The 15,329-nt window shown below is 45.7% G+C and overlaps 1 protein-coding gene across 3 annotated transcripts in view; it reads right to left on the bottom strand.

Moving 5' to 3' along the window:
* The window catches only part of LOC137175567 (protein-methionine sulfoxide oxidase mical3b-like), a 32,278-nt gene extending 17,243 nt beyond the window's left edge, over window positions 1-15,035 (bottom strand). Inside the window, exons 1-17 of one of the 3 annotated variants that reach the window (XM_067581312.1) lie at window positions 14,823-15,035; window positions 12,799-13,163; window positions 11,720-11,927; window positions 11,524-11,640; window positions 9,375-9,476; window positions 8,823-8,978; window positions 8,642-8,742; window positions 8,253-8,510; window positions 6,638-6,753; window positions 6,010-6,133; window positions 4,689-4,782; window positions 4,460-4,607; window positions 3,931-4,127; window positions 3,260-3,360; window positions 3,105-3,167; window positions 2,289-2,453; window positions 1,677-1,745 (exon numbers count right to left, since the gene is read on the bottom strand). In XM_067581312.1, the coding sequence (XP_067437413.1) occupies window positions 1,677-1,745; window positions 2,289-2,453; window positions 3,105-3,167; window positions 3,260-3,360; window positions 3,931-4,127; window positions 4,460-4,607; window positions 4,689-4,782; window positions 6,010-6,133; window positions 6,638-6,753; window positions 8,253-8,510; window positions 8,642-8,742; window positions 8,823-8,978; window positions 9,375-9,476; window positions 11,524-11,640; window positions 11,720-11,927; window positions 12,799-13,062 (2,283 nt within the window). In that variant the 5' untranslated portion in view covers window positions 13,063-13,163; window positions 14,823-15,035. The remainder of the gene's footprint in view (window positions 1-1,676; window positions 1,746-2,288; window positions 2,454-3,104; window positions 3,168-3,259; window positions 3,361-3,930; window positions 4,128-4,459; window positions 4,608-4,688; window positions 4,783-6,009; window positions 6,134-6,637; window positions 6,754-8,252; window positions 8,511-8,641; window positions 8,743-8,822; window positions 8,979-9,374; window positions 9,477-11,523; window positions 11,641-11,719; window positions 11,928-12,798; window positions 13,164-14,822) is intronic. The other 2 variants (XM_067581310.1, XM_067581311.1) reach the window with 2 other exon arrangements.
* Between the last annotated feature and the right edge of the window lie 294 nt (window positions 15,036-15,329).

The following is a 15,329-nucleotide window of genomic DNA, read 5'->3' as shown; positions in this document are numbered from 1 at the left end:
TGGACTGTTTATGGGGGGAAATGTTGTCAGGCAGTTGATGAATGTCATAATGTTCATGGATAGACGAGACTGTCATGTCAGTATGTTAGAATATTCTATGTCCGGTATTACAGATGTGAGCAGAGGCTGATGATTTGCTATTTTGTTCAATCTAACCTCCAGTGTTGCAGAAACAAAGCTTTAGAAACAGCAGCTTCGCTCTCTTCGCCCTGAGTTTTGCCCCTCAGGTTACGTGCAGCTTAAAGGACGGATTCACTATTTTTCAGTCAGGAGTCCAAATGAACATTAAAGCTGTTTTTCTTGCTGTAATCATTCCTCCTGTTCATACTGACCATTAGAAGATCTTTCATAATGCACTCTGACGATAAATCTATATAATCTGCAGATTGTAAAATCACTTTTCTCTCTTTAATCTTTAGCTTCAGCTGAAATGAAACTTTTCCTGCTGCTTCACAGCTCGTTACTCAGGAATAAATGTATCCTGTCATTTTTATTTACAGTGAATTAAAAAGATACTAAAACTGAAGATTGAACATAAAGCAGTAAATGTATCTACTGTGTGAAGTACATTAGTGTATTAATACTGCAAGTGTTTCAACATATTTATTAGACTCCTATAAATCCTATAAATCCTTTCAAATTAAAGTGTATAAATAGAAACAGAAATACAGGAATTCAGTTTTAGTTTTGTTGTTGAATGTTGTTGACGCTACCAGCTATGAAAGCTAATGTGTTAGCATGTTAGCTGTTAGCTCTCCAGCTAACAACAAAATTATTAGAAGACAGTGTTACTGTGACCGTCAGATGTGATCAGGACTTATCAGTGATCAATCAAACAACAAAGTAGAAGTGACTGACGATCAATAACTGAGAGCAGATAGCTGATAAACAGAGTTTATCTGTATTTTCAGTCACTAACAAGTGTTTGTTTATTTTATTTGTTTGTAACTGTGTTTGTTTACATTCCTGATGGATCATTGTGGATAATAATCAATAATCCTGCTGTTCACCTTCACGTCTGGTTTCTACAGTTTCACACGTTTACTGTGACATCATCAGACCAGCGTGGTGACGTCATTAAAGGGAAACTAAAGTAAAGAAGTGATGTGAAACTGAAACACCCTACCGGTCTCTACTGGTCTCTACTGGTCTCTACTGGTCTCTACTGGTCTCTACTGGTCTATACTGGTCTCTACTGGTCTCTACTGGTCTATACTGGTCTCTACTGGTCTATACTGGTCTCTGCCAGTCTATACCGGTCTCTACTGGTCTCTACTGGTCTCTACTGGTCTCTACAGGTCTATACTGGTCTCTACTGGTCTATACTGGTCTCTACTGGTCTCTACCGGTCTATACTGGTCTCTGCCAGTCTCTACTGGTCTCTACTGGTCTATACTGGTCTCTGCCGGTCCATACCGGTCACTACTGGTCTCTACTGGTCTATACTGGTCTCTGCCGGTCCATACCGGTCACTACTGGTCTCTACCGGTCTATACTGGTCTCTGCCGGTCTCTACTGGTCTCTACCGGTCTCTACTGGTCTCTGCCGGTCTATACCGGTCTCTACTGGTCTCTACTGGTCTATACTGGTCCATACCGGTCTCTACTGGTCTCTACCGGTCTCTGCTGGTCTCTACCGGTCTATACCTCTCTCTACTGGTCTAAACTGGTGCTTACCGGTCTCCATGACGATGGCTGGACAGGAGCATCTGATGCCGGAGGGAGTCTGGTCACTGGCTCCCCCTGCTGGTCGACACACAGTGTTATTACTATTGTTATTGTTGTTATTATTGTTGTTGTTGTTGTTGTTGTTGTTGTTGTTGTTATTATTATTATTATTATTATTATTATTATTATTATTATTATTGTTGTTGTTGTTGTTGTTGTTGTTGTTGTTGTTGTTGTTGTTGTTGTTGTTGTTGTTGTTGTTGTTGTTGTTGTTGTTGTTGTTGTTGTTGTTATTATTATTGTTGTTGTTGTTGTTGTTATTATTGTTGTTGTTGTTGTTGTTGTTGTTGTTGTTATGATCACTGCCTCCACTCTTCATCAGTCAGAACACACTGATGTGAGGATGAGGAGGATGAAGAGGACTCAGTGTGATCTGGAGAATGAATCAGTGGTTCAACCTGAGGGTCGGGACCCCAAAAGGGGTCATTAGTTAAATCCAAAGGGTCAGAAATGAGAAACATCGAGCAGATTCTGTTTATTTTAAACTGTCTGATTGTTTCCAGTCGGTTTTATCGACGACAGCCGGGAGACGTTTACACGCCGACCGAGTCTTTGTCTCACCTGTCGGCGTGAAGCCGCAGAAGAAGAACTCCTGCAGGAAGACGAATTCTCATCCAGCTTCGCCTGCAGCTGATTGGCCATCAGACGCACTCTGGAGCGACCGGACCCGCCCACAAACCCCTCCTCAAACACCTGGGTGACATCATCGCCGTTCAGGTCACATGACTGGAAACAACATTCATCAGAGATTCTTTAAAGGAGGAAACGCAGCGACGTCCTGCTTCAACAAAGTTTTACGTGACACAATCAAACAAACATCAGACAGAAGATCGGCTGTTTCTATGTGGTTCATCTAAATGTCTGATGTTTACGTTGCATGTAGCATTGTAGCATGAGGGAGGACGAAGGCGTTACCGGGACGATCGGAGGACATTTCTCTTCGTTCGATTACATTAAAAGTAAAGTTGGACTTGTTGTCGACTTTCTGACTTATTTTAAAAAAGACAAGAGAAAAAGAGAGAGAGAGCAGCGGTGGTCGAGTGAGCTAAAGAGTGAATGAAGAGAGCGAGAACAAAGAAGTGAATCAGAGAAATAAAACAGTTACGTTCTGAAGCAGAAATAAAGTCGTCAGCTGTATGAAGCTTCCTTTACGTCACCATCATCACGTCACAGTTATTAATGTGATTCATGATCTCATCACATCCAAATGCACGCGGTAGCCAAGAGACACTGGTGCTCATGGGAAATGCAGTCTTCATTCTGGTAAACACTACTGCTTTTGTCCACAAGGGGCGCTAAAACCAACTCAACATGAAAGTTCCTTGTAGAAACTTGAAATGATTATCTGTCAGCAAAATAAATGAACTCTGAACTCACCTCCTGCTCATCTCGACACGCTCGACTGGTCTTCCTCCTTTTACCCAGAACGTCTTTGTGCTCCTGTGGAGGACGGACGGATGTGTCAAACAATAATAATCCAACATGAAGAGAGAAGAGAACACAGAATATAATCCAACATGAAGAGCAGCTACCTTTGGGTTGCGTTTGCGGGACGGGTCGTGTCCCAGTCTGCTGAGGAGGGAGGCCGGCGTGATGAGAGCTACTCTGACGTCCGAACTCTGAGCGAGACACCCTGAACGCAACATGACAGCTCATTAACACGCGAACATGTTTATTTATTATAGTCTGACGCCACAAATCTCATAAATCACAGTCTCAGTCTGTAGAGGCCAAACGTTTACCAGCGTTTTTCTTCATTTCATTCTTCTTCTCTTCGTTCTGTTTTTACTAAAATGTCTTTTGTTCATTTATGATGTTTTACATTTTACCTTTATATTCCACATTTTTCTTTGTTGAAGTTTTTTTTCCTTCAAGTCTGTTTCTTGTTTTTTCCTAATTAACACTATTTTCTTTTTATTATTAATTAATCTTTTTGTTCATTAGACCTTCTTTTTTATGTTTAATGGTCTTAAATTAATTTTAAATTAATCTTTTCTGGTTTAAATTAAGTCTTTTTTCTTTGTCTAAATCTTTTTTATCTTTCCTTTATTAAAATGTCTTTTTCTTAGTTTCACAATAAATTTAATTTTTTTAATCTAAAAGTCTTTTTTTAAGACTTTTTTTCATGTTTTAGTTTCTGATGTGTTGATGTGTTTTTTGAGTGTCTTGGTGTGACAGACTGGTTGCAGTGTGCGGGACTCACCAGCAGGGGACGCAGTGTCTTTGAGCAGCTGGTAGAACTGGCTCAGGTACATCACCATGGACAGAGAGTCCGGTTCTCCCACAGACAACATTTCCTCCACCGTCATCAGAGGAGAAATCCCAAACTCTCGCTCGGACACGTCGAAGCCAAGTCGAGTGTTTTCCTCCACTGCCGCCTCGTCCAGGGAGTCGAAGTCACTGTGGAGGGACAGGAAGTGAAACCAGAGAAGAAGAGGCCTGTTTCACATTTATTATGAGTCTATAAAGAGTTAATAAATGGTTTATAACACACTATAGTGTAGTTATACACAGATATAAGGACATTTCAACTGTTTATAGACCATTTATTAATTAATAAATAAAATCTATTGTTTCATTCTAAATTAAAATGTTTATATATGCAGCAAACTCAGTAAGTAAAATATGAAAATACAAATAATAAACATCATATTATTCCTTTTAGTATCTCAGGTGGGACACGGTCGTCAGTATTTCTAAACTCTGAAACCGTTAAATGTGCAGTTTTTTACATGAGGTCTGGTCTGTAGCGGTGAATCAGGGCGCAGAGAGCCAGCCCACTCTTCCAGGAAGTAGTCAGGTCGCTAACGGCAACGCCACAGTAACCACGAGTCTGCTCCTGGCACCACGTCAGCAGCTGATTGGACCGAGAGAAGGACTCTGAGAGGACGAACACAGGAGACAGGTGAGAGTCCGACCAATCAGGTGAGAGCTGACTGCTGTTAGGTCAGGTAGACTCACCCTGTCGGAGGAATCTGGGCGACGGCAGGCGGATGATGTCACCACAGTCTGTATTTAGCCCCGCCCCTTCTCCTGTGTCAACCAAGTGTCTCACCTGAAGAAGAAACACACCTGTTCACCTGTGTGTGTGTGTGTGTGTGTGTGTACCTGTACAGGTGTGTGTGTGTGTACCTGTGAATGTGTGTGTGTGTGTGTGTGTGTGTGTGTGTGTGTGTGTGTGTACCTGTGAATGTGTGTGTGTGTGTGTGTACCTGTGAATGTGTGTGTGTGTGCCTGAGCATGTGTGTGTGTGTGTGTGTACCTGTGAATGTGTGTGTACCTGTGAATGTGTGTGTGTGTGTACCTGTGAATGTGTGTGTGTGTGCCTGAGCATGTGTGTGTGTGTGTGTGTACCTGTGAATGTGTGTGTACCTGTGAGTGTGTGTGTGTGTGTATGTGTGTGTGTGTACCTGTGAATGTGTGTGTGTGTGTGTGTACCTGTGAATGTGTGTGTGTGTGCCTGAGCATGTGTGTGTGTGTGTGTGTACCTGTGAATGTGTGTGTACCTGTGAATGTGTGTGTGTGTGTACCTGTGAATGTGTGTGTGTGTGTGTGTGTACCTGTGAATGTGTGTGTACCTGTGCAGGTGTGTGTGTGTGTGTGTGTATGTGTGTGTGTGTGTGTGTGTACCTGTGCAGGTGTGTGTGTGTGTGTGTGTGTGTGTGTGTGTGTGTACCTGTGAATGTGTGTGTGTGTGTGTGTGTACCTGTGAATGTGTGTGTGTGTGTGTGTACCTGTGCAGGTGTGTGTGTGTGTGTGTGTGTGTGTGTGTGTGTGTGTGTGTGTACCTGTGCAGGTGTGTGTGTGTGTGTGTGTGTGTGTGTGTACCTGTGCAGGTGTGTATGTGTGTGTGTGTGTACCTGTGCAGGTGTGTGTGTGTGTGTGTGTGTGTGTGTGTACCTGTGCAGGTGTGTGTGTGTGTGTGTGTGTGTGTGTGTACCTGTGCAGGTGTGTGTGTGTGTATGTGTGTGTGTGTGTACCTGTGCAGGTGTGTGTGTGTGTGTGTGTGTGTGTACCTGTGCAGGTGTGTGTGTGTGTGTGTGTACCTGTGCAGGTGTGTGTGTGTGTATGTGTGTGTGTGTGTACCTGTGCAGGTGTGTGTGTGTGTGTGTGTGTGTGTGTGTGTACCTGTGCAGGTGTGTATGTGTGTGTGTGTGTGTACCTGTGCAGGTGTGTGTGTGTGTATGTGTGTGTGTGTGTACCTGTGCAGGTGTGTGTGTGTGTATGTGTGTGTGTGTGTACCTGTGCAGGTGTGTGTGTGTGTATGTGTGTGTGTGTGTACCTGTGCAGGTGTGCTGGTCAGGTTGATGTTCAGGTATCTTGTTGTTGGGTCCAGAGAGAACAGGCTGATGTTCTTCTGCATGTTCTCTGGAGTCGTCTGAGGAAGTAGACGGTAAACACTCTCTCTGCACACAGACAGGTAGACAGACAGGTGTGATGTCACTACAGGTGATGTATGAACAGCACCAGGCCTGTGTGTGTTCAGGTGTGTGTGTGTGTGTTTGTGTTCAGGTGTGTGTGTGTGTTTGTGTTCAGACGTGTGTGTGTTCAGGTGTGTGTTTGTGTGTTTTCAGGTGTGTGTTTGTGTTCAGGTGTGTGTGTTTGTTCAGGTGTGTGTGTGTGTGTTCAGGTGTGTGTGTGTTTTCAGGTGTGTGTTTGTGTTCAGGCGTGTGTGTTTGTTCAGGTGTGTGTGTGTGTGTTCAGGTGTGTGTGTGTGTGTTCAGGTGTGTGTGTTCAGGTGTGTGTGTGTGTTCAGGTGTGTGTGTGTGTGTTCAGGTGTGTGTGTGTGTGTGTGTGTGTGTGTGTGTGTTCAGGTGTGTGTGTGTGTTCAGGTGTGTGTGTGTGTGTTCAGGTGTGTGTGTGTGTTCAGGTGTGTGTGTGTGTGTTCAGGTGTGTGTGTGTGTGTTCACCTCTCAGCGAGGATGTCCAGCGGAGCGTCTCCCTGAGACCAACGACGAATCATCCAGGACGAGTCGAGAGCCGCCAGGAAACCTCGAGCTACACCTGTTCCCATTGGCCAGAAGGGCTGCAGAGAGACAGACAGGTCATCAGTCTGTCTGCCTGAGTTACACCTGTCTCACCCCCAGCAGCCTGTCTCACCTCCAGCAACCTGTCTCACCCCCAGCAACCTGTCTTACCTCCAACAGCCTGTCTCACCTCCAGCAACCTGTCTCACCTCCAGCAGCCTGTCTCACCCCCAGCAACCTGTCTCACCTCCAGCAACCTGTCTCACCTCCAGCAGCCTGTCTCACCCCCAGCAACCTGTCTCACCCCCAGCAACCTGTCTCACCTCCAGCAGCCTGTCTCACCCCCAGCAACCTGTCTCACCTCCAGCAACCTGTCTCACCTCCAGCAGCCTGTCTCACCCCCAGCAACCTGTCTCACCTCCAACAACCTGTCTCACCCCCAGCAACCTGTCTCACCTCCAGCAACCTGTCTCACCCCCAGCAACCTGTCTCACCTCCAGCAACCTGTCTCACCCCCAGCAACCTGTCTCACCTCCAGCAACCTGTCTCACCCCCAGCAACCTGTCTCACCTCCAGCAACCTGTCTCACCTCCAACAGCCTGTCTCACCTCCAGCAACCTGTCTCACCTCCAGCAACCTGTCTCACCTCCAGCAGCCTGTCTTACCTCCAACAGCCTGTCTCACCTCCAGCAACCTGTCTCACCTCCAGCAGCCTGTCTCACCTCCAGCAACCTGTCTCACCTCCAGCAGCCTGTCTTACCTCCAACAGCCTGTCTCACCTCCAGCAACCTGTCTCACCTCCAGCAGCCTGTCTCACCTCCAACAACCTGTCTCACCTCCAGCAACCTGTCTCACCCCCAGCAACCTGTCTCACCTCCAGCAACCTGTCTTACCTCCAACAGCCTGTCTCACCTCCAGCAACCTGTCTCACCTCCAGCAACCTGTCTCACCTCCAGCAGCCTGTCTTACCTCCAACAGCCTGTCTCACCTCCAGCAACCTGTCTCACCTCCAGCAGCCTGTCTCACCTCCAGCAACCTGTCTCACCTCCAGCAGCCTGTCTTACCTCCAACAGCCTGTCTCACCTCCAGCAACCTGTCTCACCTCCAGCAGCCTGTCTCACCTCCAACAACCTGTCTCACCCCCAGCAACCTGTCTCACCCCCAGCAACCTGTCTCACCTCCAACAACCTGTCTTACCTCCAACAGCCTGTCTCACCACCAGCAGCCTGTCTCACCCCCAGCAACCTGTCTCACCTCCAACAACCTGTCTCACCCCCAGCAGCCTGTCTCACCCCCAGCAGCCTGTCTCACCTCCAGCAACCTGTCTCACCTCCAGCAGCCTGTCTCACCTCCAGCAACCTGTCTCACCTCCAGCAGCCTGTCTCACCTCCAACAACCTGTCTCACCCCCAGCAACCTGTCTCACCACCAGCAGCCTGTCTCACCTCCAGCAGCCTGTCTCACCTCCAGCAGCCTGTCTCACCCCCAGCAGCCTGTCTCACCTCCAGCAGCCTGTCTCACCCCCAGCAGCCTGTCTCACCCCCAGCAGCCTGTCTCACCTCCAGCAGACTGTCTCCCACCAGTGTGACCAGCAGCTGGTGTCCGTGGCGTTGGCGAATCATGGCAGCGTTCTCTGATGCATACATGCAGGTGAAATCGAACATGGCGACGTCCGGATGACCGTAGTGGTTCATGGCGAAGTCCAGAGACGGCAGCTGGTGATTGGTGGAGAAGTTGGCAGCCTCACGGGCGTACGCCTGCAATGCATTCTGGTCCACGTTACTCCGAGAGAGAAGCAGCTCGGTGTCCGCGAAGTCCTGAAGTTCACACAGCCGAAACAAAACCGTTTAATACTTTCACTTTCCTTTAAACGTTTAAATAAAGACACACTGAGCTGCAGTGATGTAATGAGCAGCACACCTGTTCTGTATCCAGGTGTGTGTTTTACCTGCAGAATCACTCCTTTCTCCAGCAGACTCTGTTTCTTCGCTGTCATCACAAAGTAGTGCGTGTCGTCTTTGTAGTACACGATGTTCTCCAGGTCGATCCCTGAAATAATTCAGATATATGAGCAGACGTGAAGTACAGTTAAACAGATTCATCTGTTCGTCAGAGGTCAAAGGTCAGACCGGTTTCCTGTCGCAGCTCCTGGAAGAACCTCTGGTTGAAGATGAACGCCACGCCGCTGATCTCCTCCACTTTGGCCTCAGCCGTCGTGTGTCTGTTTTTGAAGTTGGCTGTGATGGCGATGGCCAGCTTCCCTCTGAACTCTTTACGCCTGAAACCTGTTGGGACAGACCGTCCAATCAGAAGTCTCGATACAGACACAACTCATATAGTTTTAATTAGAATTTACCTCGTTTATAAAAATTTCAGTAACATTTAGAAAACAGACATAATATTAAGATTAAAGTCATAATTTATGTGACAAAAGTTGTAACATTCCTCAAAAAAGTCATTATGTAACATGAAAATGTTAAAACATGACATTTAAAAAATATCTTTAGAATAAAGTCATTTTTCAAGAACGCTGTAGTGTTTTGAGATATAAAAAATAAGTTGTTTTAAGAAATTGTAGCTGTTTTTTGAGAATAAATGTGTAATATTTCACAGGAATGCCTGAGACTCAGCTGGTCGCTAACATGTTGTTAGATTAATGATGTTGGGATGTTGTCGTGTACCCGGCAGTGTGTTCCTGCGCCCGTCTGCTCCCACGATCACATCAAACTCCAGCTGATTGACGGGATGAGACTTTGGACTCACCTCCATCCTCCAGCCCACCTCTGGACAGGTAGACAGGTAGACATGAAGACAGGTAGACAGGTAGACAGGTAGACATGTAGACATGAAGACATGAAGACAGGTAGACAGGTAGACAGGTAGACATGTAGACAGACAGGTAGACAGGTAGACATGAAGACATGAAGACAGGTAGACAGGTAGACAGGTAGACATGTAGACATGAAGACATGTAGACAGGTAGACAGGTATACAGGTAGACAGGTAGACATGAAGACAGGTAGACAGGTAGACAGGTAGACAGGTATACAGGTAGACAGGTAGACATGAAGACAGGTAGACAGGTAGACAGGTAGACAGGTATACAGGTAGACATGTAGACATGTAGACAGGTAGACAGGTATACAGGTATACAGGTAGACAGGTAGACAGGCAGACAGGCAGACAGGTAGACAGGTAGACAGGTAGACATGAAGACAGGTAGACAGGTAGACAGGTAGACATGTAGACATGTAGACATGTAGACAGGTAGACATGAAGACAGGTAGACATGTAGACATGAAGACATGTAGACAGGTAGACAGGTAGACAGGTATACAGGTATACAGGTAGACAGGTATACAGGTAGACAGGCAGACAGGCAGACAGGTAGACAGGTATACAGGTATACAGGTAGACAGGTAGACAGGCAGACAGGCAGACAGGTAGACAGGTAGACAGGCAGACAGGTAGACAGGTAGACAGACAGGTAGACAGGCAGACAGGCAGACAGGTAGACAGGTAGACAGGTAGGCATGTAGACAGGCAGACAGGTAGACAGGTAGACAGGTAGACAGGTAGACAGACAGGTAGACAGACAGGTAGACAGGTAGACATGTAGACAGACAGGTAGACAGGTAGACAGGCAGACAGGTAGACAGGTAGACAGACAGGTAGACAGGTAGACAGGCAGACAGGTAGACAGGTAGACAGGTAGACAGGTAGACAGACAGGTAGACAGACAGGTAGACAGGTAGACATGTAGACAGGTAGACAGGTAGACAGGTAGACAGGTAGACAGACAGGTAGACAGACAGGTAGACAGGTAGACATGTAGACAGGTAGACAGGTAGACAGGTAGACAGACAGGTAGACAGACAGGTAGACAGGTAGACAGGTAGACAGACAGGTAGACAGGTAGACAGGCAGACAGGTAGACAGGTAGACAGGTAGACAGTACTTTCATCACTTTTACTGATGCTTCAGTTGCCATAGTGGCTGAAAGTGGCCTTGCTGTGGGTCTTGGACTGGACTCTAGGAACAACCATGACACACCTACCAGAGGACCTGAGGATCTGCTGGGTTCACATCTGAACACCACGTCAGACCAGTAGAGACCATTTAGTGATTTCTAGACCAAGAAAAGAATCTTAAGTCTATCTTTAGTCAGCTGGTGCATTTTACAGCAGGTGGTCTGCGTGCTTCTGGTCCTGGTTGGTGACCAGAAGCACCAACCAGGACCAGAAGCACGCAGACCACCTGAACTTTGTAAGTTGAAGCAGTTTTTGTAGACCTGAATTCTTAGTCTTCAACTGTTTTCAGAAACCTAACTTACGCTTTAGCTGACATTTCAACTGCTTTCACTACTTCATACGCTTCATTTTCAACATTCGACTCCCTTCAGTGGTTCCACTTCAACTCCTTTCAGGTCTCAGCTCCACTTCCACTGTTTACTTCCTGTTCACAGTTAACTTGAACTGCTCTCAGTGCTCACAGCCAACACTTTCACTGACACGTTAAAGGTAGAATCAGCCGTTCTGGCCAAAGATTGTTGATATTTGAACTAAACACCTGAACAAATACACCCCTCCTTTCTGCCCCTGCAGAAGCTCCGCCCCCCAAATTAATGGACGTGCATTGCCATGGCAACGAGCAACAGAGAAATATGGCGGAACCCAGAGCGATGCGTCGGCTGTAGAGTCACTTCTGACTCTGCCTTCAACTCTGAGACCTGAACCAGTTTCGCTTCACACTTCAGTTTCCTTCAGGCTTCTGTAGTTTTATGAAACTCGTACAGGCAGCAGCTTCCTCATTAAATAACGGAGCTCTCACTGTGTCTGTGCTGGTCTTCCGGTGGCTCCACCAGGTTTTTGAACTCCACGTTGACGTGAACTTCGACCCCCAGCAGCAGCGCCACCTTCAGCAGGACCAGCTGCAGCTGTCGGATACCTGCGGACAGGAAACAGGCGGTGCTGACGGGAGGATCCAGGTGTCGTGATTAGACAGGTGTGACGGAGAACAAACTCACTGATGTGGTCGATGGAGCCGGCGCAGAACTTCCCGTAGAACTTTTTGGCGCCGAGGCCCCGCAGGTCGTGGATGGTGAAGGGCCACAGGTGCAGCACGTTGTTCCTGGAGAACGAGTCTCTCTTCTCCAGCAGCACCACCCGAGCTCCCAGGAAGCCCAGCTCCACCGCCGCCCTCAGACCGCAGGGCCCCGCCCCCACGATCACACACTGACCAATCAGAGAGAGTACAGCGAGGTCATCACACAGCAGGAAGTCATGGCTCTAATAAAAGACTCTAACCAGGTGCGTTGTGGGAAATGTAGGATCCAATGTTTGACCCAAACTAAAGTGCAGGATATTTTAGCCCTGTTTGTACCTGTGCTAAGCCCCGCCCCCTTAGCCACTGTTGCTAACCTGTCAATCTTTCCATTCTGCACATATTCAGTTTATAACAGCAAAAGATTTACCTTCAAAATTTACTGCTGACAGATTTTAGCAGCTGTAATCTAATTAAGCTTTAATTAAGCTTTAATTAAGCTTTAATTAAGCTTTAATTAAGCTGAGCGTGAGTTGAATGAAGGACACACTGTGCTCAGGCCTTCAGGTACTCCTGCTGTTTCATTTATTGTTATGAATATAATGTCTAATGTATTATGATATAATGTAAGAAGATATATGAATATACAGAACAGAGCAATAGTTTTAGTCCCTTTAGATGTTTAGATTCTTCTTCATAACGCAGCAGCATCATGACAACGAGCCCAAACACCCAGAGTCATAAAGACCCATCGTCAGTCTCTGATCTCAACATCATGGAGTCAGTCTGGGTTTAACATGAAGAGACAGAAGAACTGTTGAACTTCTCCAAGAACCTGAAACACTGAGAACTGCTGCTGGTTTAAAGACAAAACTGCTCACAACAGACATTGATTTACTTTCTGCTGTTTACTCCACTTTGGATCAAGTTAACTGATCAATAACAACGATTCATGAGAGATCCTCACTTTCATTTTACTGCCTTAAACTTCTGCACAGTTGTGTTTATAACACACTGTGTTACCTGCTTGTTATAAATAAAGTTTTTGAAGGAAGGACACACCGTGGTGTTGCTGCAGGCTCGGGCCCTCAGGTACTCCTGCCGCGCGGCCCTTCGGTCCAGTTTGGCCCACAGAGCGTTGGCCCTCCAGTAGTTGAGGCGGCGTTTGATTGGCCGGTACAGCGGCCGCTCGGCGGCGCTCCGGTCCAGCTGCAGATGTTCACACAGCTGGCTGAAGGACCGCAGCGCCGCCCTGCAGGTCGACGCCGACACAAACTCATCGAACAACTCCTGCGCTCGGCATTCTGGGTACGACTCGTCTCCCATGGCGACCCCAGAGGCTGCAGGGCACCATGGGAAGGGTGTCACCTGCTGATGATGTCACTGATGGACTCCAGCTCGCCGTCTGACGTCAGAGAAGATTCACGCTGTAAAAACAGATCAAAGTCTTTATCTTGTGACGTTTAAAACAAAGAAACGTCCACAAATTCTTCTCAATACTTCAAGTTCTGCTGGAAGTTTGGACCTCTGTGACCCGTTTACACACTCAGACACCTTCAGTCTGTCAGAAAAACAACAAACAGAGTCGTTGCTTTGATCTGTCCTTCATTTCCAGAACTGACTCCTGCAGGTTGCTCATAACAGGCTGAGCTCCGGTGTCTCATTTCTCTCTACTTTAATGTCAGAGCAGATCCAGCAGCTCACTGTTTCCTCCTCACGCTGCCTCTTCAGTGTTTGTAATATTTACTCCAACAAACTGTTTTTTTCTTGCATCAAACTTTGGTTCACACGGTGTGAAATGTTTCAGGTTTTCTGTCGGTGTTTGTCATGTTGAATGAATATTAATTTATATCTGTAAGCAGCTATGGGCGTAATAAAGGCGGGAAGATGCTCTCTCACCTGCACCAAATACCGACCTAAAGGGAAACCGGTTCGTCCGGACGAGCCTGAGTTTTATAAACGAGGCTCCAGGACTGAAACCTGCTGGATGAAGTCCAGACGTCCTGCTGAGAGGACGACTAAAGGGCAACTTACACATGAGACGAAACTGCAGCTGCTGTACTTCATTACTGCAGTAAAAGTACATAAATACTCTGAGTTTGATGTAGTTAAAGTATCGCAGTAAAAGTATATTTGATATTTACAGCATTAAAATTAAAGATGTGTTTCTGATGAATCTTATTTTTTTCTTAATGAAACTTTAAATTTCTTCCAATTTCATGAAAATTCAGAAAACTGAATAAAATTACACACAGTGTATATATATAGTCACGTAAATGTTTCTGAGTTACAGGTGACCAAAAAAGGCACAATGGAATAATAACAACAACAATAATAATAATAATAATAATAATAATAATAATAATAATAATAATAATAATAATAATAATAATAATAATAATAACAATAATGGTACTGGTGAGTTTAACTGTAACCTGCTACAGTCTGTGTATAAAATATGAAATAAAGATTGTTTTGTTTGTGTGTCGGACGAACAGAGGGAAACAGCTGATGATGACGTCATGTTGGGAAACAAAGAGTCCACAGAGAGCAGATCCGTCGGTACCAACCACCAGCATCCAGCTCGCTGCTCTTCATCCTCATCACTAAACACACTGTTTATAAAACACACTTCCTGCACTGATAACACGTCTCAGCACTTTCACTCATGTTACATTTATGGATGTTTGAGATTAATTATAAACGTTCAGATCAGCAGAAACATTAAACATTTATTAGTGTCCTGCAGGACTTTAACATATTACAAGTTAAATATGAACACAGAATGTATTTATGTCCTGAAAATGACCTGGATTTGATCTGATTAGTTGCTTCATTTTATCTTCCATTTAAAAAATAAGAATAATTGTCTTTGTGTTTCTTTTCCTTCTACGTCTGAAAACTGTTTTTATTTTTATAGTTTAAAATCTGAAGCAAGATGAAACTTTACATCCAAACTCATCTGAGGATGAAGATCTGTCTGATATTTGAATTCAGTTCATCAAAGAAACATTTAAACTACAGACTCAGACACACACACACAATAAATAATGTTCAGACATGTAAATGAACCAGTGTGTACTCACGTCTGCTCGGCTCCATCTCCAACTGCTGAACGTCTAAATCCACTTTAATCACACACACACACACACACACACACACACACACACACACACACACACACACACACACACACACACAGCCTGTGAGGTCAGGGGGCGGGGTCAGTGGACAGCAGGCCCCGCCCCCCTCAGGACAGACTAATCTGTGTCTGAGCTAACGAGCTTAAAGGAGAGGAGATCAGGAGATCATCTTCATCATCTTCATCACCTTCAGAGCTCAGACGCAGCAGCGCCACCAGCAGGACGACACCCTCGCTACACTACGGTGGCCTTGATGGGACATCTCACAGTGCTGAGCTTTGCTTTCTGTGAGAGAAGGTTCATGTTGGCTCAGATACACAAACAGCACGAGAACTTTTAAAATACTTTTAAAATACTTTTAAAATACTTTCTAGACTATAAAAACTATAAATACATGAAAACACAAATATTAAGATAAAAACAAAGGAAATCCATATTATTAATATATAA

Source organism: Thunnus thynnus, chromosome 23, assembly GCF_963924715.1.
Source record: "Thunnus thynnus chromosome 23, fThuThy2.1, whole genome shotgun sequence".
NCBI classification, from domain to species: domain Eukaryota; kingdom Metazoa; phylum Chordata; class Actinopteri; order Scombriformes; family Scombridae; genus Thunnus; species Thunnus thynnus.
Note: the sequence above shows the minus strand (reverse complement) of the source record. Positions and strands in the feature narration are given on the sequence as shown.